Source organism: Podarcis muralis, chromosome 13 (genome assembly GCF_964188315.1).
Source record: "Podarcis muralis chromosome 13, rPodMur119.hap1.1, whole genome shotgun sequence".
Lineage (NCBI taxonomy): Eukaryota > Metazoa > Chordata > Lepidosauria > Squamata > Lacertidae > Podarcis > Podarcis muralis.
In genome coordinates, this window is record NC_135667.1 from 37,730,859 (window position 1) to 37,758,059 (window position 27,201).

At 46.8% G+C, this 27,201-nt stretch overlaps 1 protein-coding gene across 1 annotated transcript in view; it reads left to right on the forward strand.

Annotated features, from left to right (window-relative positions):
- The window catches only part of TRPM4 (transient receptor potential cation channel subfamily M member 4), a 54,382-nt gene that overhangs the window by 25,316 nt on the left and 1,865 nt on the right, over positions 1–27,201 (forward strand). Inside the window, exons 7-24 of the mRNA XM_028702716.2 lie at positions 1,101–1,165; positions 2,463–2,645; positions 2,842–2,941; positions 4,002–4,117; positions 4,909–5,247; positions 6,896–7,024; positions 7,976–8,105; positions 8,621–8,766; positions 9,380–9,492; positions 10,089–10,172; positions 12,466–12,822; positions 17,324–17,456; positions 18,881–19,055; positions 19,577–19,745; positions 20,629–20,810; positions 23,290–23,422; positions 25,740–25,812; positions 26,945–27,041. Of these exons, the coding sequence (XP_028558549.2) occupies positions 1,101–1,165; positions 2,463–2,645; positions 2,842–2,941; positions 4,002–4,117; positions 4,909–5,247; positions 6,896–7,024; positions 7,976–8,105; positions 8,621–8,766; positions 9,380–9,492; positions 10,089–10,172; positions 12,466–12,822; positions 17,324–17,456; positions 18,881–19,055; positions 19,577–19,745; positions 20,629–20,810; positions 23,290–23,422; positions 25,740–25,812; positions 26,945–27,041 (2,724 nt within the window). The remainder of the gene's footprint in view (positions 1–1,100; positions 1,166–2,462; positions 2,646–2,841; positions 2,942–4,001; positions 4,118–4,908; positions 5,248–6,895; positions 7,025–7,975; positions 8,106–8,620; positions 8,767–9,379; positions 9,493–10,088; positions 10,173–12,465; positions 12,823–17,323; positions 17,457–18,880; positions 19,056–19,576; positions 19,746–20,628; positions 20,811–23,289; positions 23,423–25,739; positions 25,813–26,944; positions 27,042–27,201) is intronic.

Consider the following 27,201-nt stretch of genomic DNA (forward strand, 5'->3'; position numbering starts at 1 on the left):
GCTGCTTCTGTTTTATGTTAGCCTAGCGACAACAGCAGTAAGCTTCCTTAGAGACACGGTTCTTTGCAGAGGGAAAGCCCTTGTATCACTTAAATGAGCCAAGCGGTGCCAGACCTGGTGGTGGGACAGTTTGGTGCAGTGCCCCCTTAGGAAAAAGGCCTGTCTCCCACATCCCTGGGGGTAAGGCCTGATTTTTCTCCGACTTGGCAAACCTGTTCTGTATCCCTTCAGCCCATAAATGACGGAATGTTTTCTTGAGCAAACTGTCAGCTCAGGAGAAGGCTGAAGATTAGGAGGACGATTAGGAGGACCTTACTCTCTAACATCAAAGTTTCTACATGGAGGATGTTGTTATTTGTACTGGAGGAATATTCAGTTTGTGCTCCCCCCCCCCATCTGTTGTTTGAAATAGCAGGGTTTAGGCACAGTATTGCCACCTTAGCGAGGCCAGAGTTTGCTGCCTCATTAACTAATACAGTGGTACCTCGGTTGTCGAACGTAATCCATTCCAGAAGACTGTTCGACTTCCGAAATGTTGGACAACCGAGGCGCAATGGGCTGCTGGCAAAGGGAATGGAGAAAATTGAGAAACGCGCCTCAGAAGCCGTTTAGCTTCCGAGGCACGTTTGAAAACGGAAACATTCACTTCCGGGTTTTCGGCGTTCAAAAACCAAAACATTTGGCTTCTGAGACGCCCGAAAACCGAGGTACCACTGTATGCATTTACAGTGGACACTCGGGTTGCGAACGTGATCCGTGTGGGATGCACATTCGCAACCCGCAGCGTTCGCAACCCACATCTGCGCACGCGTGGGTTGTGATTTAGTGCTTCTGTGCATGTGCCGAAACCCGGAAGTAACCCGTTCCAGTACTTCCGGGTTTTGGCGGGTCTGTAACTCAAAAAAAACACAACCTGAAGCGTCTGTAACCCGAGGTATGACTGTACCCAGAATTCTGTGGCTGCTACACTTCCAGACCCCTGGCCAGCTTCCCCCGTGAGAGATTTCTGTCCTGGTATCCCAAAATAGGGTCCTTTGTTTTGCCCTGCATCATTAGGTTTCTCTTGTGTAATTTCCTTATCTCACTGCTGCTGCCCGCAGGTGCTGGGAGTATTGAGATTCCTGTGTTGCTGCTGCTCATCAGTGGGGACTCGGCTATGTTCAAGGTAATGGGCGTGAGAGCTTGTGAAGGGAAGTGGGACGGGGGGAGGGTTGCATACCCCTCAACTGTCCTGGGAAAAACAGGACACCCTGCTTTTTTGCACGAGAGCACGGCAGCCATTTTGGGTGCTGTGATATTGCATTGCGGGGGGGGGGGGACCTTTTGGGAAGGACCAGAGTCTCACACGGGATCACGTGACTTGCCCAGGAGCGTGGCCCGCAAGCTCCATCCTGGCTATTGGCCTGGACCTGTTGGAGGCTATGGGCTTGCGGGAGACACCCAGTCCTCAAAGAAGGAGCTGTTGGGAAGGAGAGACGCAAATGAAGTGGTCGCTGTGAACGTGGTAAAAGGGGCAGTAGGAAGTGAGGTGGACAGACTCGAGGTTTGCCAGATCTATAGTGGAAACTCGGTTGTCGAACGTAATCCATTCTGGAAGACCATTCGGCTTCCGAAATGTTCGACAACCGAGGCGCAAAGGGAGAATGTCAATTTCAATAGTAAAAATGGAAAAACACGCCGCGGAAACCGTTCAACTTCCAAGGCGCGTTAAAAAACGGAAGCAATTACGTATGGGTTTTCAGCATTTGAAAACGAAACGTTCGGCTTCCAAGACACTCAAAAACTGAGGTTCTTTTGCATTTTTGCATGTTTTATTTCTTTACTAGAACCTCAGGATCTACAAGCCAGGAGCAAAGGACATAGCTGAAATTTTAAAACAAACAAACCAGGGTGCCTCTGAGCACTTTTTGGCCTTGAGAATTTGTTTTCTGTGCAATGACTGAACTTTCACGTCAAAGTGTATTCGCCCAAATATAAGCCACATCTGAATATAAGCTGCACTTTTAACATTGGAGGAGGGAGGAAAGAAAAAATACCTGAATATAAGCTGCTCCATTCCTCGCTGCTCCTGGCTGCATCCAGGGGGGGGGGCATGTTGTGTTGCTGACAGTCTTTCTCCTTCCTTGCTCTCTCTCCCTTCCTGGCCTTAGGGGACAGGACGGGGGGGACTATGCGTGGGGCAGGCCCCTCTTTGCCGCACTCCTGGCGCTGTTTGCCCCACGCTCCTGGCTGCATATTGTAAGGATATAAGCCACACTTTAACTTTTCACGGTTGGAATTTGCGGGGGGAAAGTGTGGCTTATATTCAGGCCAGAACGGTAATGAAAACAAAACAAGAATGGAGAAAAGGTAAAACAGAGAGAACTTGAAATAGCCCTAGTGCCCACTGGCCCAAACAGTTTCGCAGCCCCGGCTTCATAGGTTCCTGAGGGGCTCATCTTCTGTCTTGTTCTTTCCCTCAGCGCGTCTCTGATGCGGTCCATGCCTCCATCCCTTGCCTGCTCTTGGCAGGAACCGGAGGAGCAGCTGACTGCTTAGCTGGGTTGCTGCAGGAGACACAGCCTGGAGAGCCCATGAAGGCCCTGGCGATGAAGAAGATGCAGGGGAAGTTCCCCGCCGATGAACTGGAGGACTTGGCAGAGGAGGTAGGATCCAGAACTGCAACACCCTGACCCCCTTCACAAAGTATTCTTTCTCAATGGGCTTCCCAGAGCTCACATTCATTCCTGTGGGCTTTTGAGACCTCCCATTACCAGTCCTCACTTGAAAATCTCTCTCTGGGGAAGGGAATCTCGTTTTCTCTCACAGATCTCCAAGACAATGCTTCTTTTTTTTCCTCAGGTGGAGCAAATTGGGGCTCTAAGGGAACTGGTCACCGTCTATTCAGACCAGGAGGGTCTCGAGGAGTTTGAGACTGTCCTTCTCCAAGCGCTGGTGAAAGGTGAATACCCTACAGCAGATAACTCTGGCTGAGCCGTGGCTTTGGGGTTTACCACCCCAATCAACCTCTTCTCGCGTTGGATATTTCTTAAATATAAAAGTGGGCTGTAGAAGTTGTATACAAACTCCTTTCCAGTCAATGGTTCCTACTAACCTTCAGTCATGAGCTCTGAAAAATAACCCAATCATGGAAGTTAGCTACCATTCCAGAAAGTCCTTCGCTCAGTGGTTGAGGGAAATTCTGGGGTGGCACCAACATCATAAAGAAGGAACCTCCACATGTGGTGCCTGTCTGGCCCTTGCAATATTTTAAAAGTTAACATGGGCTGGATATGAACCACAAAAGGAAGTCAACCAGGACTGAGATTTGCTGAACATTCCCAACTTGCATTTAATGGTTTGAGGGTTGTATCCATCTAAGTTCCACAGAAATTAATGAACCTAAGTTGACCGTGTCCATAAGCTGCAATAGGTTTACCCTCACTTGGACTAGCATTGATAACACTCCAACCCTAAATGTTGCTTTCCATATAGAAATCAAATAATTAAAATGAATACAAAAATAGATCAGTTGCTTTCCATATAGAAATCAAATAATTAAAATGAATACAAAAATAGATCAATGCATTGCAAAGCACATATTGGCATGGTATCGATTATTATTATCACCGTAAGTCACAAAAGTACCCAAAATGTGCCATATACATTTGATCAGATCTGTTAAAACAGTTTAAGAATGCATCGCAGTTCTTTTTTTCCCTTTTTCCCTTTTAAGGTTTCTAATTTTTCCTTTTCTCCCTGTCTTGTTAATTCGTATTATATAGTTTGGGGTTCAATTTCTGTAGCTACTCGAAGCAAAGTAACCCTGGTGTTTCATTTCGAAACCAAGTCTTTCCCATAGACGTCTCCTCCTTGCAAAGATCTCATCTCCCTTTCCTGACCTCTCCCTTACAAGGGGCCCCTTCTCCTCGCACCCACCACCCTCTCCCCATTTACGGTGCTGCAGAGGGAGACAGGGGAAGCCAAGGCTAAGGAGGTCTCTCCTTCTCCCCTCATTTCAGCCTGTAAACAATCGCGCGAGGCCACCTGCTACCTGGATGAGCTGCACCTGGCTGTGGCCTGGAACCGTGTGGACATTGCTAGCACCGAGCTGTTCCGTGGAGATGTTGACTGGGAGGTGAGTCAGCAGGGAAAGAGGTGAGAGGATGTTGGGTTGCATAATTTTTGACCTGGCAATATACAGTGGTACCTCGGGTTAAGTACTTAATTCGTTCCGGAGGTCCATTCTTACTTGAAACTGTCCTTAACCTGAAGCACCACTTTAGCTAATGGGGCCTTCTGCCGCCGCACCACCGGAGCACAATTTCTGTTCTCATCCTGAAGCAAAGTTCTTAACCTGAGGTAATATTTATGGGTTAGCGGAGTCTGTAACCTGAAGTGTATGTAACCTGAAGCGTATGTAACCCGAGGTACCACTGTATTGTGAATTATGCTGTGTAAAAGGTAAAGGTAAAGGACAATGGCAAATGGCAATGTGTGGGAGAGAGAGATAGATAGATGATAGATAGATAGATAGATAGATAGATAGATAGATAGATAGATAGATAGATAGACAGACAGACACACACGCACACACACACGCACACACAGTGGTACCTCGAGTTACAAGCACTTCAACTTACAGACTCCGGTAACCCGGAAGTAGTACCTCAGGTTAAGAACTTTACCTCAGAATGAGACCAGAAATCACATGCCGGTGGCAGCGCAGCAGGAGGCCCCATTAGCAAAAGTGGTACTTCAGGTTGAGAACGGACCTCCAGAACGAATTAAGTTGGCAATCAGAGGTACCAGTGCATGTGTGTGTATGAATAGCAGGTTGCACATGACCAACCGGACTCTCCCATCAGTTATTCTCATGGGGTTTATCCTCCCATCCCCTTTTACCGCCACCCCTTCTCTCTTCTACAGCCTAGCCTTCTGATGGACCCGATGCACGACGCATTGGTGGGCGACCGTCCCGCCTTGGTGCGCCTCTTTGTGGAGAACGGACTGGACATTGGGCAGTTCCTGACGTGGGGGAAGCTGGAGCAGCTCTACGCGGGGACCCCGAGCGGCACGCTTCTGCATCAGCTGCTGGAGCGGCGCCAAGTCGCAGGCCCTGAGCCCGCCTCACCTGCTGAATACTTGCTGCTGGATCGGTCGCTGCCTGAGTACCAGCTGCCCCAGGTGGCTCACATCCTCCATGACCTGCTGGGGGATGTCTGTGCTCCCTTTTATGACGGATTGCACCCTGCCAGAACGACAGGGGTAGGTGAACCAGGCCAAAGGATCATCTTGCAGTGAAGTGCCCCTTCTAATGTGCACGTTTTGCAAACTGATATATATATATATATATATATATATATATATATATATATATATGAATGCTGATTTTCCTAATGTGTGCATTTTATGCATGCTTTCCCTTAATATATTGATACACGCCATCCCAATCTCCAGGTTGCCAGGTGCGCTTATCAGGGTCTGCCTTTCCTTTTGAAACCAAGAGGCACAGTGGAGAGTGTGGGATCTTTATAGGGTTGCCACCTTTGTTCTGGCAAAATATAAGGCAGGGCAGGGCAGGGCTGGGGTTTTTGTTTTTTCCCCATCTTGTGCTGAAGTGACTTCAAAGCAATCCATTACAATCTATTGCAGCCTAACAGAATATCCCTCTTGAATTTGTCACACACACACACAAATTTGTAAATCTGTGCTTGGCTATCCAGAGCTTAAATACATGATTTTTCACAACCCCTTTCAAGCATATGTATTTGGAGAGGATCCCTAACTTGGAACACACCCACCCACACCCACACATACATGAGAGAGAGAGAGAGAGAGAGAGAGAGAGAGAGAGAGAGAGAGAAGAACAGAAGAAGAGTTTGGATTTGATATCCCACTCAAAGCGGCTAACATTCTCCTTTTCCCTTCCTCCCCCACAACAAACACTCTGTGAGGTGAGTGGGGCTGAGAGACTTCAGAGAAGTGTGACTGGCCCAAGGTCACCCAGCAGCTGCATGTGGAGGAGCGGGGAATCAAACCCGGTTCACCAGATTACGAGTCTACCACTCTTAACCACTACACCACACTGGTGTAGGGTAGAAAGAGAGAGAGAACTGTATCCATACAGGACGTAGGATTTTACACTGAAATGCAGGACAATCCTGTTTCATACAGGACAGGTGGCAACCCTATTATCTTTATGATATGTAGTTTATTTACACATATATACAACCTGAGCTGAGATGGAGAGAGTCCACAGCATTCACGACCCAAGAGAGTTCCGTTCCTTCCATTGCTGCACCCTCAGATTCCAAGAGACCCCAAGCATAATGTCTGACCATCTCTGCAGCATAAAACAAACTGTCCGCCTCGTTCTCTGCCCCCATCTTTCAACTTGCAAAGGGAACACCTTTTTTCCTGTTCGCTTACCTCATCGCCCTCTACAATTCTGCCCCACCCTCCTGAAACTCTGGCCTTTTTTGGTCTCTGCTAACTATCCCTCACCCCAGGCAGTGGTTCCCCCCATTTTCTGGCCCTGAGAGTCTCTGTGGCAGGGTAGGAGAGCTGGGGGAGGGGGAGAGTTCACATCTGGCAACTGATACACCCCTTTGGTTTCAGATAAGACATGGGTAGATGAGTCTAAAAAGAATGGGACACAAATTTTCACAGCCCTCTAGCAGCTACAGTGTCTCATTTACCAGAAGCAACATGTACACATTAAGGCAATGTTCACCTGGTCACCGAAATAATTTGTTTCGGATATTCGTGTCCTCGGTAAAATTTTGGGAAGTTGCTGAGGCTAAAGTTGGGGGGTGATAGATTCTGGGCAGCTGTTGAATATCAACTGAAGATCTAAGCTAAGTGTGAGCAATTTCTGTCTCTTGCTAATCGTGCCTCTCTCTCCTCTCCCAAGAGCAAAGGATCATTACTCAACGGAGACCCCATGTACCGCTCCAAACTTTCGCCAAACCCTTGGACTGACCTCTTCATATGGGCTGTGTTGCTGAACCGCAGAGAGATGGCGATGTATTTCTGGGAAATGGTGTGTATGATGCCTATTAATATAGTTAACACGGAGGTCCAGCGCCAAGGGGCTTTGGGTGGTTCCCTCACTGTGAGAAGTAAAGCTACAGGGAACGAGGCAGAGGGCCTTCTCGGTGGTGGCGCCCGCCCTGTGGAACTCCCTCCCACCAGATATCAAGGAAATAAACAACTATCTGACTTTTAGAAGACATCTGAAGGCAGCCCTGTTTAGGGAAGTTTTTAATGTTTTATCGTGTTTATAATAGTCTGTTGAGGGACACAGGTGGCGCTGTGATCTAAACCACAGCGCCGATCAGAAGGTTGGCGGTTCGAATCCTTGCAACGGGGTGAGCTCCCGTTGCTCAGTCCCAGCTCCTGCCCACCTAGCAGTTCGAAAGCACACCAGAGTGCGAGTAGATAAATAGGTACTGCTCCGGTGGGAAGGTAAACGGCATTTCCGTGCACTGCTCTGGTTCGCCAGAAGCAGCTTAGCCATGTTGGCCACATGACCTGAAAGCTGTACACCGACTCCCTCGGCCAATAAAGTGAGATGAGCGCCGCAACCCCAGAGTCGGCCACGACTGGACCTAATGGTCAGGGGTCCCTTTACCTTTAATATTCTGTTGGGAGCCACCCAGAGTAGCTGGGGAAACCCAACCAGATGGGTGTGGTATAAATAAAAAAAAATCATTTTTATTGTTGTATTATTATATAGCAACCTCAATGTGACAGAGCTAACAAACAAATAGATAGGCTCCTGTATGGGGTTCATAATGGGAGAAACCAAGGAGCCAGAGTTGAAATAGGAAGGAACCAGCTGGAAAAGCAGGGCAACCAGGCAGTGCTTTTGCCACATCTGGATACAATGAGAGTATTTTCCCCTCCTGACTCTCAGCTGCCTGTAGCTTTTTTGGAGGGCTGTTTCCTTGCCTCTGTCTCCATTGATGGCCCCCTTTCCTCTCCCCCTTAGGCCCCCGACGCTGTGGCTGGGGCTTTGGCAGCAGCACGGATTCTCCGAGAGCTCTCGCACCTGGAGCAGGAGGCCGAGGAAGAGGCAGCCATGAAGGACCTCGCCATGCGCTTTGAGAACTTGGCCATTGGTGCGGACATGATGAGGACATGGAGGCTGGGGTGGGAAAGAGGGACCTGAGAGGAACGGTCAGGAAGGGAAGGCTAGCTGTTTGCAGTCAACAACTGAGAAGCTGCCTCAATTCTTTCCGGTTCAGACTCCAGGGAAACTCGATTTCTAAAGAGCGTTTAGGTCGCTCCCTGTTTCGAACCAAGGAACCCGTCGCCCTCCAGGTACTGATGAACTGCAGCTCCCATCATCCCTCGCCGTTTGCCATGCTTGCTGTGGCTGATGGGAGTTGTAGTTCAGCAACATCTGGCGGGCCAAAGGCTGTCCACACTTGAACGTCGCCATTGGATAGCAGAGGGGATGGAGGAAAGCATTTTTGCACTGTCACAAGCGTGATATGTCAGTATTAAGTCTACTGCAACAATAACAGCTATTATAAACGAGCGTGGTTTGTGGGATGTGTTGGAAATTCCTTGACATTGTAAGTAAGCCTCTCCTCCTCACTTTCTTCTCTCTCACCCCCCATCCCAACTCCAGGTGTATTTGGGGAATGTTACCGAAACGGGGAGCCCCGGGCCTACAAATTGCTGGTGCGCCGCTCCGAACTCTGGGGAGGAGCCACTGTCCTTCAGCTCGCTCACCAGGCTGACGCCCGCCTGTTTTTTGCACATGATGGTGTGCAGGTATGGTTGTGTCCAGCACAAAAATCGCTGGAAGGATGCTTCTTGCTTGAGCGTCTGCTACAGCGCTGCTGAATCCTCTTTCCCTTAAAGAGTTTTGTGAAGCAGCTAACGTTTAGCACAGGCAAAGGCAATCTTGGCACTCTAGATCAGTGTTTCCCAACCTTGGGCCTCCAGCTGTTTTTGAACTACAATTCCCATCATCCCTGACCACTGGTCTTGCTAGCTAGGGATGATGGGAGTTGTAGTCCAAAAACAGCTGGAGGCCCAAGGTTGGGAAACACTGCCTAGATGTTTTGGGACTACAACTCCCATGATCCCCAGCTAACAGGACCAGTGGTCAGGGATGATGGGAATTATAGTCCCAAAACATCTGGAGGGCCGAGTTTGCCTATGCTCAGTTTAGCAGGATCAACAGCAACCCCTATAGCAGCAGCCCCTAAATGCGAGATGGGTGTTTTGTGGCACCTGTAGCTGTGTCAGTTCTGCCAGTCAAAGCCGAGTGGGCCCATGTAGGGTATGATGATCTCGTAGGTAAACTGGCCCCGCATTGTTAAGGCTTGGGAGGTTGAGGGGTCCCAACCCTTGCTAATTCTCTTCCATGCTCTCCCCACAGTCCCTGCTCACCCAGAATTGGTGGGGAGAGATGGACCGAGGCACCGCTGTCTGGAAGCTCCTCCTGACTTTCTTCTGCCCCCCTCTCATCTTTACCGACCTCATCAAGTACCGGTGGGTGAACCCTGTCTGAAACTAAAATGGTTGCCAAAAGACTGTTGCGGTTGTTGCAGGCCACCCCAATCTCTGAGCAGTGCGAGATTCTCGGGGTTCCAGGCTATTACTCAGGGCTCGGTTTCCTCTGGAATGAGGGACAGCAGAGACTGTGGTGTCTTTATGATATATGGTTTATTTACACATACAGTCATACCTCTTGTTACGTTTGCTTCAGGTTAAATCTTGTCAGGTTGCATCCCATGGCGACCCCGAAGTACCGGAAAGGGTTACTTCCGGGTTTCGCCATTCACACATGCGCAGACGCTCAAATTGAAATCACATGCATGCGCAGAAGCGGCAAATCGTGACCCGCGCAGACGCGGGTTGCGTTCTGCTCATGTTGTGAACGGGCCTCCGGAACGGATCCCGTTCGCAACCAGAGCTACCACTATAAATACAACGTGAGCCTACGATGGAGGAGCTCACAGCATTAACACCCTAGAAGGCCTCGCTTCTCTGGTTGCCGCAGACTTGGATTCAGGCAGAAGTCAGGACCATGACTTGATGCTAACCCTGCTTGCTCCGAAACTGAGCGTGGCTTCCTCTTTCGACAGAGCCATGGATGAGGACCTGCGCCAAGCTGAGGTGGACAGCCTTGACACGGATGTGAAAAGTACCATCGGAGACATGCTGTTTGAGTAGGGGGAACGGTCATGTCCTTGGGAAGGTGTGGGGGGCGGGGAGGGGAGACCCTAACTTTCAGCGCTGCCGCCACAAAGGAGCCTGAAGGCTGGATTCCTTGCATAACCTGCGGCCCTCCATATGCTGTTGGTCTATAGGTTCCCTCAGGCCCTGCCAGCATCATCCGTGGTCAGGGATGTTAAGAGGGTTCCCCGTCTCTGATTTAGCGATATTCCAGGTCCCCTCTTTGAGTGTCCAGCATAGTCTGCCATAGCCAAAGGATTTCTCTGGGGCTTGGTGCATTTTAAAAGTATTATTACTTTTTAGCACACACTGACCCAGGGCTTTTAAACACAGCTGTAGACATGCCAGAAGGATAGAAAGCTTGGTTAGAATCAGGTCGCTTTTATCTCTCTGTTCCTGAAGAAAAACTCAGAAGGAGAGACATTCCAGATTGGGGTGCAAGGCTGAATATATGAATTGGTTAGAAGAGGAAGAGGAGTTTGGACTTGATATCCCGCCTTTCACTCCCCTTAAGGAGTCTCAAAGCGGCTAACAATCTCCTTTCCCTTCCTCCCCCACAACAAACACTCTGAGAGGTGAGTGGGGCTGAGAGACTTCAGAGAAGTGTGACTAGCCCAAGGTCACCCAGCAGCTGAATGTGGAGGAGCGGGGAATCGAACCCGGTTCACCAGATTACGAGTCCACTGCTCTTAAACACTACACCATAATCAGTTTAAATTATATTACAGTGGAACCTCGGTTTTCAAACGTAATCTGTTCCGGAAGTCCATTTGACTTCCAAAATGTTCGAAAACTGAGGATCAAAGGGCTGGCTGCAAAGTCAAAGGGTAAAAATGAAAAATACGCCTCGGAAGCAGTTCGAGGTGCGTTCATAAACGGAAGCATTCATTTCTGTGTTTTTGGCGTTCGGCTTCCAAATCATTCGGCAGCCGAGACGTTTGAAAACCGAGGTTTGACTATACCTAGCTTGCTGAATTAGGCAATGTGGATGTTGTGTGTGTGTGTGTGTGTGTGTGTGTGTGCGCGCGCGCGCGCATATGTGAGCGTGTGTAAAACAGGTACACATAAAACCTGCAGGTGGTAAACACCACCTTAAGAGGCCTTCTCCCTTTTCTCAAGCAGAGGAAGGAATCACATCTGTAAAAAGGTAAAGGTACCCCTGCCCGTACGGGCCAGTCTTGCCAGACTCTAGGGTTGTGTGCCCATCTCACTTAAGAGGCCGGGGGCCAGCGCTGTCCGGAGACACTTCCAGGTCACGTGGCCAGCGTGACATCGCTGCTCTGGCAAGCCAGAGCCGCACACGGAAACGCCGTTTACCTTCCCGCTAGAAAGCGGTCCCTATTTATCTACTTGCACCCGAAGGTGCTTTCGAACTGCTAGGTTGGCAGGCGCTGGGACCGAACGACGGGAGCGCACCCCGCCACGGGGATTCGAACCGCCGACCTTTCGATCGGCAAGTCCTAGGCGCTGAGGCTTTAACCCACAGCGCCACCCGCGTCCCCCATCTGTACTCTACATTTAAAGCACTCCTAGACCAACGTTAACTGCCATGGCTTTCCTCAAAGAATCCTGGGAATTGTAGTTCGTTACGAGTGCTAATTGGAGACTGCCCACAGAACTACAGTTCCCAGCACAGTCTTTTGGGGGGGATGCCATGACTGTTAAAAGTGACATAAGACGACTTTGAATTATTGAACCTGAGCATGGCTTCACATATGGGACACATGTGCATATAATAAAAGCTGTATGTTTTTTATTGCTTCTCATTTCAAGATTAGTGGCTAGGGGAAACCCAACCAGATGGGCTGGGTATAAATAATAAAATTATAATCATTAGTGGTGGTAGTAGTAGTAGTAGTAATAGTAGTTTTTTTCCATCTGCAAGCTTAATTGATAGATTAGTTGACCAGAACCCATATGGTGAATCAACTAAGATTCCTTTACAGTCAAACCTTGGTTCCCAAATGGCTTAGTTGCCGAACAAACGCCACAAGCCCAGAAGTAAGTGTTCTGGTTTGCGAATGTTTTTCAGAAGCCAAATGTCCGACGCGGCTTCCGCTTGAGCATAGCTGTCAACTTTTCCCTTTTCTTGCGAGGAATCCTATTCGGAATAAGGGAATTTCCCTTTTAAAAAGGGAAACGTTGGCAGCTATGCGCTTGAGGGAGTCAGACGGGCTCCCAGAACGGATTAAGTTTGAGAACCACTGGATTTGGGTGGCAGCCCTAATTCGATTCTGTCCCACTCATTACCTCTTCTCGTCCTTTCCACTCCTTGCCCTCTCCTAGCAATCCCGATCCTCCCTTCCCTCTTTCCACTCGCCCGTCCTGGCTACGACGGTGGCGTCAGTTCTGGGTGGCTCCGGTGACGGCCTTCCTGGGCAACGTCGTGATGTACCTGCTCTTCCTCTTCCTCTTCTCCTACGTCTTGCTTTTGGATTTCGACCCCCCGCCTCCCAAAGGCCCTTCCGGCACAGAGATCGCTTTGTACATCTGGGTCTTCACGCTGGTCTGCGAGGAGGTGCGCCAAGGCTGTTTCGTGGGCTCGCTCCCCCTGCCACTGAGGGTACGGCGGTACTTCCAGGACACTTGGAACCAGCTCGACATCACGGCTCTGCTACTCTTCATGCTGGGGCTCGTCTGCAGGTCAGAGGAATTTCTGCACTGGGCAGAAATCATTATATATACACATAATTTTTTAATTAAATTTTCTAATTTACATTTCAAAATACAGTCGTACCTTGGTTAACGAACGCCTTGTGAGTCAAATGTTTTGGCTCCCGAACGCCACAAACCCGGAAGTGAATGTTCCGGTTTGCAAATGTTCTTTTGGAACCCAAACGTCCGATGCAGCTTCCGTGGCTTCCTATTGGCTGCAGGAGCTTCCTGCAGCCAATTGGACGCCGCGCCTTGGTTACCGAACATTTGGGAAGTCGAAGAGACTTCCGGAACGGCTTCCATTCAGCTTCCAAGGTACGACTGTATTCATTTAAACAACCTTAAATCAATGACTTCCCTTCTTTTCTTTCCGTGGTTCATTTTGCATGCCATACAACCCCGCATATTTTACATGAACTAAACCATTCAGTAATCCATTGTTACATCCATCTAAATTTATTTACACTGTTGAATTTATCTTAATGCTACCAGAGTTTTTAAATGAACACAATTTTCACCCATATATTCAGTAAACATTTTCCAGTCTTCTTTAAACGTACATTCTTTTTTCTCTTATTCTATATGCTAAATCTGCAAGCTGTGTGTATTCCATCAGTTTAAGTTGCCATTCTTCTTTGGTTGGGACGTCGCCCGTTTTCCACTTTGGGGCTAACAAAACACAGGCCGCAGTAGTAACATTCATAAACAGTCTTTTTTGACCCCTGGGAATTTCCCTCTGAACTATCCCCAACAAAAAGGACTCTCTTTTTTTGGGAAGGTACTTTTAAACATATTTTTCTATTCATTATATATCATTCCCCAATACTCTTAGAATTAAACAGAAATGATGATGATGATGATCATCATCATCATCACAATCGGTTTATTCATTGCCGTCTCTCTTTTTGGCTAGCCAATTATTTTTATTGATTTTCCGTAGCTATTAACAAATTGTCACCAAATTAATAAAATGAATGAATGAATGAATAAATTTATTACGGTCATAGACCAGAAGAAAAGAAAAAAACATAAAAGGCAACAGTAGTTTACGAGGGAATGATGGTGTCAATTAAAAGTTGTAAAATTACGGTATACATAAAAACAATACATATATGCACACACACACACACACACACACACATATATACTCATATATGCACTACAGTATATGTATAGACTTAAAAAAAGGGGGGGGGGCTTGTCCAGGGGTCAGATCTTTTACTTTTTTACAACTAATGCCCTCCGCTTGATCGCGGCCGCAGAAAACTTGGCCACTTTCAGTGTTACTTCTGGGTTTTTATCTCCTAGTAGGATTTTCAACCGCTGAGATTCAGATCGACCTGGAAATTTCTGAGCGATAGGGGAGATAAACAGTGACCTGATATCCCCGTAAAGGTCGCAGTGTAACAACACATGTGAAGCCGTTTCCACCTCCTTCAGACCACATGGGCAAACTCGTTCAGCATAGGGTGTGCCCTCGTATCTGCCCTTTAGTAAGGCAGATGGCAGTACATCAAATCTGGTAAGGGTAAACGCCCGCCTATATTTTGCGATTTGTAGATCCAGTAAATATGGGGTTAGATTAAACCCTTTTCCATAATCTTGGATAGCTGGATATTTATCTATCTTGCTCATATGGTCCTGAAGCTCTACATCTCCTATTCGCTGGCTCACCATCATTTTAGCCTTTTCAAAACCTGAGGCTATAAGTTCTTGTGGGGAAAGCCCCAGGCCCTTCAATTTTTCATAAAGCGACAATCTCCATTTAGACTGGAACGGGTCTAGTAGAGTCAATGGAGCCACTCCCACTGGGAAAAATATGAGTTTTAGCCAGAAGTGAATCTTCAGGATCCATATCCTGGCATTAATAGGGAGTTGACCTACCTCCAGCCTAATGGCAGTGTTGGAGACACAGGTAGGTAACCCTAGTAGGGAGCGGTAAAATTTAGTTTGTACAGATTCCAGGGACTTGAGTTTTTGACAATTAAATATCTGGGTGCCATACATCAATTGTGGAAGTATTTTTGCAACAAAGACCTGGGAGGCAGCAGGAACATATTGACCTCCTTTTCTGTAAAAGAATCTTATGATAGCTCTGAAAGATCTTTGCGCATTTACAATGGAATTCTTAATCTGATGGCACCAAGATCCCTTCTCATCAAAAATTATTCCAAGATATCTAAAAGATGTTACTTGCTCAATAGGTTGGTTATTAATTTTCCATTTATGTCGGAGTTTTCTCTTGGAGAACACCATAATTTTTGATTTAGTGTAATTTATTATTAGGTGTTCAGCTTCGCAATACTGTCACCAAATTAATACAAATGGAATATAAATTTAAAAGCTGACTTCCCACCCATCTCCCAGATGTTCCTCCTTCTTCCCTTCCCCCACTGCGGCTCCAAATACATCAGCTATCCCAACTTTCATTTCATTTCAATATTCAATATAGTTAAACATATTTATATTTGCAATAATATTCCTTCCGTTCTCCCTGCACATCAGCTGTATGAGTACCAATTTCTGCTAAGACTGTTATATTTTATTGTAGCCTATCCACAAATTAATCAGGTAGAGTAAACCTTCTTTTTATACATTCTGTTAATCGCCTTCTAAACTACCATCTCTAGGCGGTTTGCACTGAAGACCATTAAAAACCGTGGGGGTGTAAATATGTACAATTTTTCTGGCAAAGGATGTTTAAGGAGATAACAGAAATCACTGGTTTAAAGCTGACCAAAAGTCCAGAGGTAGCATTATTATCAATTTACGATGGGGTGGAAGGTTTGCAGGCTAGGAAAGGCTTGCTCACAAATTTATTGACAGCTGTACGAATTATGATAGCTAAGAAGTGGAACGGGGCAAGCAGAATATAAAAGGGAAGAATGGTATAAAGAGGTGTGGGATATAGCTATTAATGATAAATGAACATGTGCCATTAAGGTAAGACGGGGAATATGCAGGAGAAATGATTCTGAGGAGATATGGAATATGTTTGTATAATTTGTACTGTTAAAACAGAAAGGGGGTCAATCCATTGCAAGAGGTGTTGAAACTTTAGTGAAGTTGGATAGTTACAATGGAATGGTCTTGGTGATGGAGTGCACATTTTGATCTTTATACACCACAGGGATGCGTACTCAGTCCGCTCCTATATATTCTCTACACGTACGATTGTGTCGCTGCTCACCCTAGTAATAGGGTTGTCAAATTTGCAGATGACACAACCGTGATTGGGCTCATCTCTGAAAGGGAGGGTGAAACGGACTATAGAGATGAGGTGGAGCGGCTGACAGAGTGGTGCAGAGCTAACAACTTGCTCATAAATACAAGGAAGACAAAGGAGCTTGTGGTGGACTTCAGGAGACAGAAGAGCAATGTCCAGCCACTTTTGATTGATGGGGTCTGTGTGGAGAGGGTAACAACGTTCAGATTTTTGGGCATTGAATTACAAGAGGATCTGTCCTGGAGTGTCAACATAAGGGGGCTTGTGAAGAAGGCGCAGCAGAGACTGTACTTTTTGAGAATTCTAAGGAAAAACCATCTTCCGCAGAAACTGCTGCTTGCCTTCTATCACTGTGCCATTGAGAGCGTGCTCACTTATGGCTTATGTGTGTGGTACGGAAGCTGTACTACCCAGGACAGGATGGGGTTGCGCAGAGTTGTTAAGGCAGCAGAGAGCATTGTTGGCTGCCCACTCTCCACCTTAGAGCAGATTTATGCCACAAGGTGCCATAGGAAGGCACTGGACATAGTAAAAGATCCATCGCATCCTGGTCACTGTCTCTTCGAGCTCCTGCCGTCGGGACGGAGATACAGGACGATGAAGACAAGAACGAGCCGTCTTAAGAACAGCTTCTTCTCCAGAGCGATCTCGGCCCTGAATGGGAAGCCTGGACTTTGAAAGTCATCTAATCTTCCTTGCTGTATTATACTGTATTGTTTTAATTAGTGTTTTTATAGTTGTTTTGATTTTGTGTGGAGTGCCCCCTACCTGGGTGGATGGAGCAGCCAAGTAATTTCGTTGTCCCCGAGAGGGGGCAATGACAATAAAGATATTATTATTATTATTATTATTATTATTATTATTATTATTATTAATGATTACTACTTTGTCAAAATAAAATAATATAATAATAATAACAACTATTAAAAACCCTAAAAACTCCAAACATATTTAAAGCAATGCAAGAACTATGCAAAGTAGACGCTCGCCATGCAGATCCATTTATCCAGCCGAGAATGCCTGTCAGAACAATAATATTTTCAGTTGTTTCTGCAAAGGGCAGATAGTGGTGTTTTTTCCTTTTGAAATTTTGTCCGCCCCCCCCAAATTGCACCTGGGGCAACTGCCCCTATGGTTCTACCACTGCTACATCACCGATTGTGAGGTTGGGAATTGACTGGCTCTGGCGAAGGGAAAAGGGATTGTCTGCAGAGAAGGAAACATTCTTTTCATCAGTTTCTTACCCCACTGTATGTCTCTCAGGCTGTTTCCAAAGTCATATGAATCTGGACGCACCATTCTCTGCCTGGACTTCATGGTCTTCACCCTTCGTCTCATCCACATCTTTGCTGTCAACAAGCAGCTAGGGCCTAAAATGATCATCGTCGGCAAGATGGTGAGCAGACGCATGTGCGATTTGTGTGAGATGTTGCAAACAGCAGGCCTTTCGAGTGTGCAAGAGCAGCTGCCCCAAGTTGGGATATGAGGATCAGTGCTGGATTTACGTATAAACTAAACAAGCTATAGCTTACAGCCCCACTCTCTTGGGGGCCCCCAAAAAATTTAAAGGAAAAGAAACCTGGGTGTACATTTCCAAAATATGAGATAAAAAACAAATAAAATAAAACCTACATACAGCAACAGTGTTTTGTGTTGTGTAGGCTCCTATTTGTTATGTGCAAATAGCTTTAGGCAAAGGTAAAGGTAAAGGGACCCCTGACCATTAGGTCCAGTCGTGACTGACTCTGGGGTTGCGGCGCTCATCTCGCTTTATTGGCCGAGGGAGCCGGCATACAGCTTCCGGGTCATGTGGCCAGCATGATTAAGCCACTTCGGGCGAACCAGAGCAGCGCACGGAAACGCCGTTTACCTTCCCGCCGGAGCGGTACCTATTTATCTACTTGCACTTTGACATGCTTTCGAACTGCTAGGTTGGCAGGAGCAGGGACCGAGCAACAGGAGCTCACCCCGTCGCGGGGATTCGAACCGCCGATCTTCTGATTGGCAAGTCCTAGGCTCTGTGGTTTAACCCACAGTGCCACCCGCGTCCTATTAATACCTATTAGGCCTGTAAATTACCATATAGCATATATTCAACACAAAAAACAGCAGCAATTTGTTGTTGACAAAGGACAGCTGGACATATAAAGGGTCCCATTACCTTCAGTAGCTTAGGGCCTCATCAAACCTAAATCCGGCCCTGATTCGGATGCAACACAGATGAATGCGCAAAGGATTATGGGCTTAGCTGTGAATGTAATAGGCAAAAGGCAGTGAGTGTTCAAAGGATGAGAAAGTTGAAAGGAGGAGCAAGAGAGATAAATCTGCGGCTCTTTGGAGATTTACGCACATTTTTACGCACATTTGTGTGTTGCAGACTCTAGGGTTGCGCGCCCATCTCACTCTATAGGCCACTTCTGGGTCACGTGGCCAGCGTGCCGAAGCTGCTCTGGCGAGCCAGCACAGCACACGGAAACGCCGTTTACCTTCCCGCTAGTAAGCGGTCCCTATTTATCTACTTGCACCTGAGGGTGCTTTCGAACTGCTAGGTTGGCAGGCGCTGGGACCGAGCGACGGGAGCGCACCCCGCCGCGGGGATTCGAACCTCCGACCTTTCGATCGGCAAGTCCTAGGCGCTGAGGCTTTTACCCACAGCGCCACCTGCGTCCCCTTCCTTTGATTAACAGAGTGCATTGCAAAATACAGATGAGAAATTAAACTTGATTCGAGTTAGCAGGTTTTATTTTAACCAACCCCATCATTTCTTTCATCTCTTCTGTCCAAAGGGTAATTTTTGCTCTCCCCTTCGTCTCTCTTTAGATGAAGGACGTCTTCCTCTTCCTGTTCTTCCTTGCCGTGTGGCTAGTGGCCTACGGGGTCACCACCGAGGGGCTGCTGCTCCCCCACGACCGACGTCTCCCCTGGATCTTCCGCCGTGTCTTCTACCGTCCTTACTTGCAAATCTTTGGGCAGATCCCACTGGATGAGATTGACGGTGGGTGTCCTAGGGGGTTCTTGCTTCCATTCTAGACTGGCACCCCACCTTTGCCAACTCAGAAGGGATAGGGAAGCAATAGAGTAAACACAGGAAGGCGCAACCAAAATAATCAAGGAGTCGGAGAGCTTTCCCCTACGACTGCCGAGGCTTTGGGATCATCCAGATTCACTTTTCCTTCCATGCTTTCTAGGCGCAAGTCCAAGCTCTGTATCCAAGAGCTTTTTCCTTCTTTGCCCCGCTGCTTTCTCCAAGAAAACGTGCTCTTTAAAGCTAAATCGGAACAGCAATTTGGGTCTCCCGCACCTTGTCATTTGTTCTGATTCAGCTGCAAAGAGTAGGCGTTTACAGGGAAAGCGCAGGCTGCACAGAAAAAAAGAGTGCTTGGACAATGAGCTTTAAGAGTGCTTGGACAATTAAACCCCCCCTTGCCCTCCCCACACTATGCCCCTGCTTTTAGGGGCTGCAGAGAGCTGTGCTCTATAAGGAACTCCCACCTCGTTCTTCCCTTCCATCTCCAGCTGCCCTGATCAGAGCTTCAAACTGCACCTACGATCCCGTGGCCATCTTGATGGAAAACGCGGAGCCTTGCACCAACACCTATGCCAATTGGCTGGTGCTCATTCTCCTCGTGATCTTCCTGCTGGTAGCCAATATTCTGCTTCTCAACTTGCTCATCGCTATGTTCAGGTACCTACCGCGGTCGCCGGCACCTGTCGTGAATCGGCTCATACAGAGCGGGCAGACGAGGTTCAAAAGCGAATCCCCTCAAATACGAAATATGCATAAGCATATTCCTAGGGGTTTCTCTCAGTAAAGACCTTACTTGGAAAATAAATACAACCCAGGTGGTTAAGAAAGCCCAACAGAGACTCCATCTCCTCAGAGTATTGCGGAAGAACGATGTCAATCAACATCTGATGATCTCCTTCTACCGGTCAACAATAGAAATTGTCCTTTCGTACTGCATCACGGTGTGGTACGCTGGTTTGACATCATCTGATAGGAAGTGCCTACAGAGGGTGGTGAATACAGCACAAGATATTATGGGCTGTTCCCTGAATCTGCTGAATGAAATAGCAGAAGAACATTGCCTCAGGAGAGTAGGGAAAATTCTCAGGGATGATTCACACCCTGGCCGGCACTTTCAATATCTCCTGCCCTCAGACAGAAGATATAGAAGCATGATTAGTCGCACCAACAGGGTAATGAACAGCTTCTATCCATGGGCTGTTAGGCTGCTGAATGAAAAGATAACAACAGGGCAAATGACTTTTGGGTTTGGTGGGTGTGCGTCAGTAAACGAGGGGAATTAAGACTAAGAGAGTTGAGTGGGAGGTGCTCGTGTAATCTCACTATACACAAGTTGTACAAGTGACAATAAAGTATTTCAATAAGCGGCGGATATTGGGGAAATGCCTTTATACCGAGTCAGATTAGTGGTCCATCCAGTCCAACATTGCCTCCTCTACTGGATTTCAGGCAGGGGGAAGCTGAGGTTTGTCTGTTTGTTGGTTACAATTTCACCTATGATATTTCTATCCCTCCTGCACCCCGCCCCCCTCGACAACAGCTACACGTTCTCCAAAGTGCAAGGCAACAGCGACATTTATTGGAAATCCCAGCGCTACAACCTGATCCTGGAGTATCACAGCCGCCCTGCCCTGGCTCCGCCGTTCATCCTGATCAGCCACCTGCACCTCTTCTTCAAGCGACACGTCCGTAAAGTGCAGTCGGCAAAGGGAAAACACTTCTGTGAGTGCTGGGATGGGAGGCAGGGGAATGGGGAAGGTAGAAGGGACATTCTTGTCCGGAATCGAAGAGCGCACAGCTGCCCTTTCCCTTGTTCCCACTCTCACACCTTGTGGTGTGTGTCTTTTGCACTCCCACAAAAACCACACCACGTTCATGCCGCTGGCTAAAAAGCCTCAGCTGCTTATTATTATTATTATTATTATTATTATTAGCATACTCGTAGATCTCAGGGCAGTCCACAGCATAGAATTACAATACAGTTGTACCTTGGTTTTTGGACGGCTTGGTACTCGTATGTTTTGGCTCCCGAATGCCGCAAACCCAGAAGTAAGTGTTCCGGTTTGCAACCATTTTTTTGGAAGCCGAACATCCTTTTTTTTTTTATAAAGATATTTATTGGCATTTTCACAAATTTTATAAAACATTAAAATCACAAAAAACACAAAAAACAAAAACAAAAATACATACAAAAAATCAAAAAACCACATGTATAACTTCATTCCCTTATGCTCATGAAACTTACTTTCCCGACCTCCTCATACCTCTCCTAACTGCATTCCATTCTCTAATTAATTCTCTTCAACAAATCCTTCCCTTAATTTCTATTAAATTTTTAAGCTTTCTTTTCATATTTACATAAAGATTACAGCTAGCAACCCCTTAATTTCAGAATCAACATCGTCTTAACATTCAACAATTTTACAATATTTCTTAAGATAGTCTTTAAATTTCTTCCAATCTTCTTCCGCCGTCTCTTTCCCCTGGTCTCGGATTCTGCCGGTCATCTCTGCCAGTCCCATATAGTCTATAACTTTCATCTGCCATTCTTCCACAGTGGGTAGTTCTTCTGTCTTCCAATACTTTGCAATAAGTATTCTTGCTGCTGTTGTAGCATACATAAAAAATGTTCTGTCCTTCTTTGACACCAATTGGCCGACCATACCCAGGAGAAAGGCCTCTGGTTTCTTCAGAAAGGTATATTTAAATACCTTTTTCATTTCATTATAAATCTTCTCCCAGAAAGCCTTAATCCTTGGGCACGTCCACCAAAGGTGAAAGAATGTACCTTCAGTCTCTTTACATTTCCAACACTTATTATCAGGCAAGTGATAAATTTTTGCAAGCTTGACTGGGGTCATGTACCACCTGTAAATCATTTTCATAATATTTTCTTTTAAGGCATTACATGCCGTAAATTTTATACCGGTGGTCCATAACCGTTCCCAGTCTTCAAACATGATGTTATGACCAATATCTTGTGCCCACTTAATCATAGCTGATTTAACAGTTTCATCCTGTGTGTTCCATTCCAACAGCAAGTTATACATTTTTGACAAGTTCTTAGTTTTGGACTCTAACAGTTCTGTCTCCAATTTCGATTTTTCCACCTGGAAACCATTTTTCCTATCAGACTTAAAAACCTCCATTATTTTGGAAGCCGAACATCCGATGAGGCTTCCAATTGACTGCAGGAAGCTCCTGCAGCCAATCGGAAGCCGTCCCTTGGTTTTCGAACAGTTTCGGTTTTAATAATCACAGTGAGGGAACAAATAACAGGTCTCCTAGAAATGGTGGTGCTCCCAATTAAGAGTTACTCACCCCCCTCCATCCCTATTAATCTACGTCGCTCCTTCATCTTGTAACCTGAGCTTGTCCCCTCTGCGCTTTCTGCTCTAACACTTTCTGAGCTCGCCGTGTCCTTGGAGAAGGGGGTTAAATGCTGTCCAGAGACTGTGAATCTGTTAACTCTCTCTCTTCCAGTGTTTCTTCGCCTAGCTGTTCCCCATCCAGTATTTCCCAGCTTCTGCCTTCTGAACTATGCCCCTCTGCAAACCACTGTTCCAAATCTATACTGTCCTCCTCCTCCTCCTGGAAAGATTTAGGGTCCAGAGCAGGGGGAGGGGGTGGCTCCCACCATTCTTCCTCCTCAGTGCAGCCCTCCTCAGCACGGTCCCTGACACTCCTGCATTTGAAGCAGTAACTGGTTGCTGGATAACTGGACTTTTCACTCCACTGACTCTTGGGTTATGGGGTTGGGTTGCGGTGCTCATCTTGCTTTCAGGCCAAGGGAGCCGGCATTTGTCTACAGACAGCCTTCCGGGTCATGTAGCCAGCATGACTAAACTGCACGAGACACAGTGATGGAAACCAGAATGCACGGAAACGCCGTTTACCTTCCCACCGCAGCAGTACCTATTTATCCACCTGCACTGGTGTGCTTTCGAACTGCTAGGTTGGCAGGAACTGGGACAGAGCAATGGGAGCTCAGCCCGTCGCAGGGATTCAAACTGCCAACCTTCCGATCGGCAAGCCCAGGAGGCTCAGTGTTTTAGACCACAGTGCCACCCACTTTCCTTTACCTTTACCTCCTTGGGCTATAGGTCATTTATGAGTGTGAACAAGTATCAGTCGTCCCAATCCACAGCTTTCTCACCCAGGTCTCCCCGCTTCTCTTGTTTTCCGATTGTCTTTCGGGCAGTGCTGGATCTCTCCGTTACCCAAGACGAACGGCTGCTCACGTGGGAGTCGGTGCAGAAAGAAAACTACTTGGTTGCTCAGGCCCGGCAGAAACGCGATTGTGACACAGAGAGGCTCCGGCGAACCTCCCAAAAGTAAGGCTTGTGGGGAGCTGAGGCAAGGAAGAAATGTGGGAGGGAACTGAAGAGAAAGGGGCAGTCGGGTTGGGATGGAGGGGTAATGCACCAGGGAATGCCGTAAGTCTGCTTGCGAAGGAGTTAGTTACACACACTGCTATTTTTCTAGAAAAAGAGGTGCCGTAACTCACCGCGAGCACCTCCCTCGTTCTCTTAGAACGACAATGGTGCCCACCTGAGATGTGCAGGAACTGAGTTCCAGTGAGTTCTCGCTCAAATAAAGCCCTGGTTACACATTCAGTTCGCCACAGTGTTCAAGGACTGTTCATAGAATCATAGGAATGTTGGAAGGGACCGTTCCAACTGCTATTTTTCTTCCATACATGTGTGGTTGAATCTGTCCATTTTGGTTTCTCTTAGTTTCTCATTTTTCCAATCTTAAATTCAGTATGCATCAGTTTGCGGATTTTTTTTTTTAAGTCCTCATGAAAATTTGTTAGTCCACATTTCTCCTAATGCTATCCTTTTTTAATGCAATTTTCCGAAGGTGTATTTGCATGTTACTTTCACTGATATAAGCATTTTAAGGCACAGTTCCCCACGGTGTGTACACACACACACTACACATTTCTGTGCATATTGTTTGTTTGGAGAACTGCACTGCAAAATTCAGAGAAGGGCGGATTTTGAAAGATTTTAGTTCATGAATTGTTGTAGGAATCGTGAAGCGGGTAAGTTTGCATTTAAGATACGAAGCGATACCAAATTTCTCCTCCAACCCTGTTCCTCAATGCAGATAATGTCTTCCAGAATTGCAGCGGCACTATATATTCAAAGCACCTGACTTTCCCCCAAAGAATCCTGGGAAATATAGTTTCTTACAAGAGCTGGGAATTGTAGCTCTGTGAGGGAATAAACTACAGTTCCCAGGGTACTTGGGGAGAAGTCAGGGGTTTTAAATATATGTTAGTTAATTAAAATACCCTTGTTGCTAACCTTTGACATATTGGCACACTTAGACCTGCTCCCATGTCTGCCGAAAAAGAAGGCTCTAGTACAACTCCTGAGATATTATTGTGTATTAAATTTATTTATTATTGTTTATTAAATTTATATACCACCCTTCATCCGAGGATCACAGGGCACTGTACAGTATAGAAACACAAAAATACACACCATAATAACAAACGAAACAATAACTTCCACGCAAAAAAAAAAAGTTTAAAAGGCCATAGTATGGCAGAGGTTCGATGTCCATCTGTCGTGCATGATCTAGTTGAGATTCCTGTATTGGACTCCCAGACCTGAGAATATACTATGATGCTGCATGTTTTAGTTGGATCAGAGACTGGATAAAGGGACAATCGGACCAAAAATTATTAAAAGAATGGGGATGTGCTAAAGAGTATATGAAAAAACATTGTTCTGGAGTAAGCATATCGGTATGTAATGAATGAAGCCTTGCAGGATTAAAGAAAGAAAAAAATGGTGCAAAAAGTATAAAGATAGAGGTAATCTACATTAGACACAACAATTTAGAAAAAGTAAAAATTTCGAGGTCTTAGAACCAAGGAAGGAAGTCAATATGTATATATGTACGTAATGATTAGAATGATATGGTTTTATTTGTAGATGTATGTTTTTGGTTTTTGTTTGTTTGTGGTTTTTTTCTCTTGTGTTTTGTTTTGGATTCAATGTTTGTAATTTTTGTTGTAAATTTGCATTGAAAATTTAAAAAATTTAAAAAGAGATTACTGCATTGCAGGGGTTGGACTAGATGACCCACGGGGTCCCTTCCCACTCCACAATTCTACGATTCTGTGCTTGTTTAATTAGCCAAAGGCCTGCGTGAAGAGGAATGTTTATGCCTGGTGCCTAAATATATGTAACGAAGGCACCAGGCAGACCTCCCTGGGAAGAGCATTCCGCAAATGGGGAGCCCCCACAGAAAAGACCCTGTTCTCATGTTGCCACCCTCAGGACCTTTTGCGATGGTGGGCACACAAGGAAGAGCCTCTGATGATGGCCGCAGGGTCCAAAAGGAACTCAGAAAGAATTCTGCCTGTCTTCTGCTGGAAGTGGGTTCCCATCAATAGCTCCACTCTGTACATTCTGAACATGCAACTTTGTGCATGGATATTGAAGAGTTTTCATTATGACTTTTTGGAGAGATGATCCAATGCACTTTGGGCATTCTTGTGCTGGCGAAGAAACCAGCACGGGAATTGGATCTAGGCAGCGGTCAGAGAAGGTGGGAGAGAGAAGGTTAGAGAGGCTCTAGGCGGGCAAGCGAAAACACCCCTCTTGTAACTCCCTCCCTCCTCTAACCCTGCAGGGTGGATCAGGCTTTGAAGCAGCTTTCGGAGATCAAGGAATCAGAGCGGCGCCTAAGGACCCTCGAGACGCAGGTATGAAGAGTGGAGCTGAAAGGTTGGGAGGTGTCAGGCTTCAGGGAATCGGCTTCCTACCCCGTGGCAGTAGATAAGCAGAAAAAGAGAAAGGGAGTCTTATTACCAGTTAAAAGGTAAAGGGACCCCTGACCATTAGGTCCAGTCGTGGCTGACTCTGGGGTTGCGGCGCTCATCTCGCTTTACTGGCCGAGGGAGCTGGCATGCAGCTTCTGGGTCATGTGGCCAGCAAGACTAAGCCGCTTCTGGCACACCAGAGCAGCACATGGAAACGCCGTTTACCTTCCCGCTGCAGCGGTACCTATTTATCTACTTGCACTTTGATGTGCTTTTGAGCTGCTAGGTTGGTAGGAGCTGGGACTGAGCAACGGGAGCTCACCCCGTCACGGGGATTCGAACCGCCGATCTTCTGATTGGCAAGTCCTAGGCTCTGTGGTTTAACCCACAGCGCCACCCGCGTCCCTCTTACCAGTTAGAAACTTTAATAATCACAGCGAGAGAACAAAGAACACACCCCCTAGAAATGGTGGTGCTCCCAATTAAGGAATCCACCCCGTCATTCCTATTAATCTGTGTCCCTCCTACATCTTGTAATCTGAGCTTGTACCCTCTGTGTTCTGACACTTTCTGAGCTCTCTGTGACTTTCTAGATGGGGTGTGTGTGTGTGTGTGTGTGTGTGAATGCTGTCCAGAGACAGTGACTCTGTTAACCCTCTCCCTTCCAGTGTTTCTTCTCCCAGCTGCTCCCCATCCAGTATTTCCCAGCTTCTGCCTTCTGAACTATGTCCCTCTGCAAACCACTGTTCCAAATCTATACTGTCCCTCCTGCTCCTGGGAAGATTCAGGATCCGGAGCAGGAGCAGGGGGAGGGAGAGGCTCCCACCATTCCTCCTCCGTGCAGCCCTCCTCAGCACGGTCCCTGACAGGAGGAAGGAAATGGGAAGACACTGGGAGATGATGAGGTGCACAGACGTTCCAAATGGGAGTAGCCAAAAGATGGGGAGTTGAGGCAAAGGGAGGGGGGAGATTGGTCATGTCTGTATTTGTGTTGAGGGCCAAAGCAGCAGCTTTCCAACTTGTCCCACCCCCTGTGACATCATCTTCCTGCCATTTCTCCACTTGCTTCCACTAGATGGAGTACTGCACCAATGCTCTATCGTGGATGGTGGATGTCTTGGCCCAGAGTGACATTGCGAAAGGGAAGCAGGCTCCTCCTACTCAGAAAAAGGGTAAGTAGAGGGAAAGTAATTGTTGCTTTAGTGCTGGATAACTCCCCCAAAGCTCCTTAAAACAGATGTACGTTTTTCTATCCTGTGGGGGGAAATTCTCTGGGAAAGTTCTGCATATTTCAGGAAATTTTCAATGTGGTTTAGATTCAGTTGGGGAAAA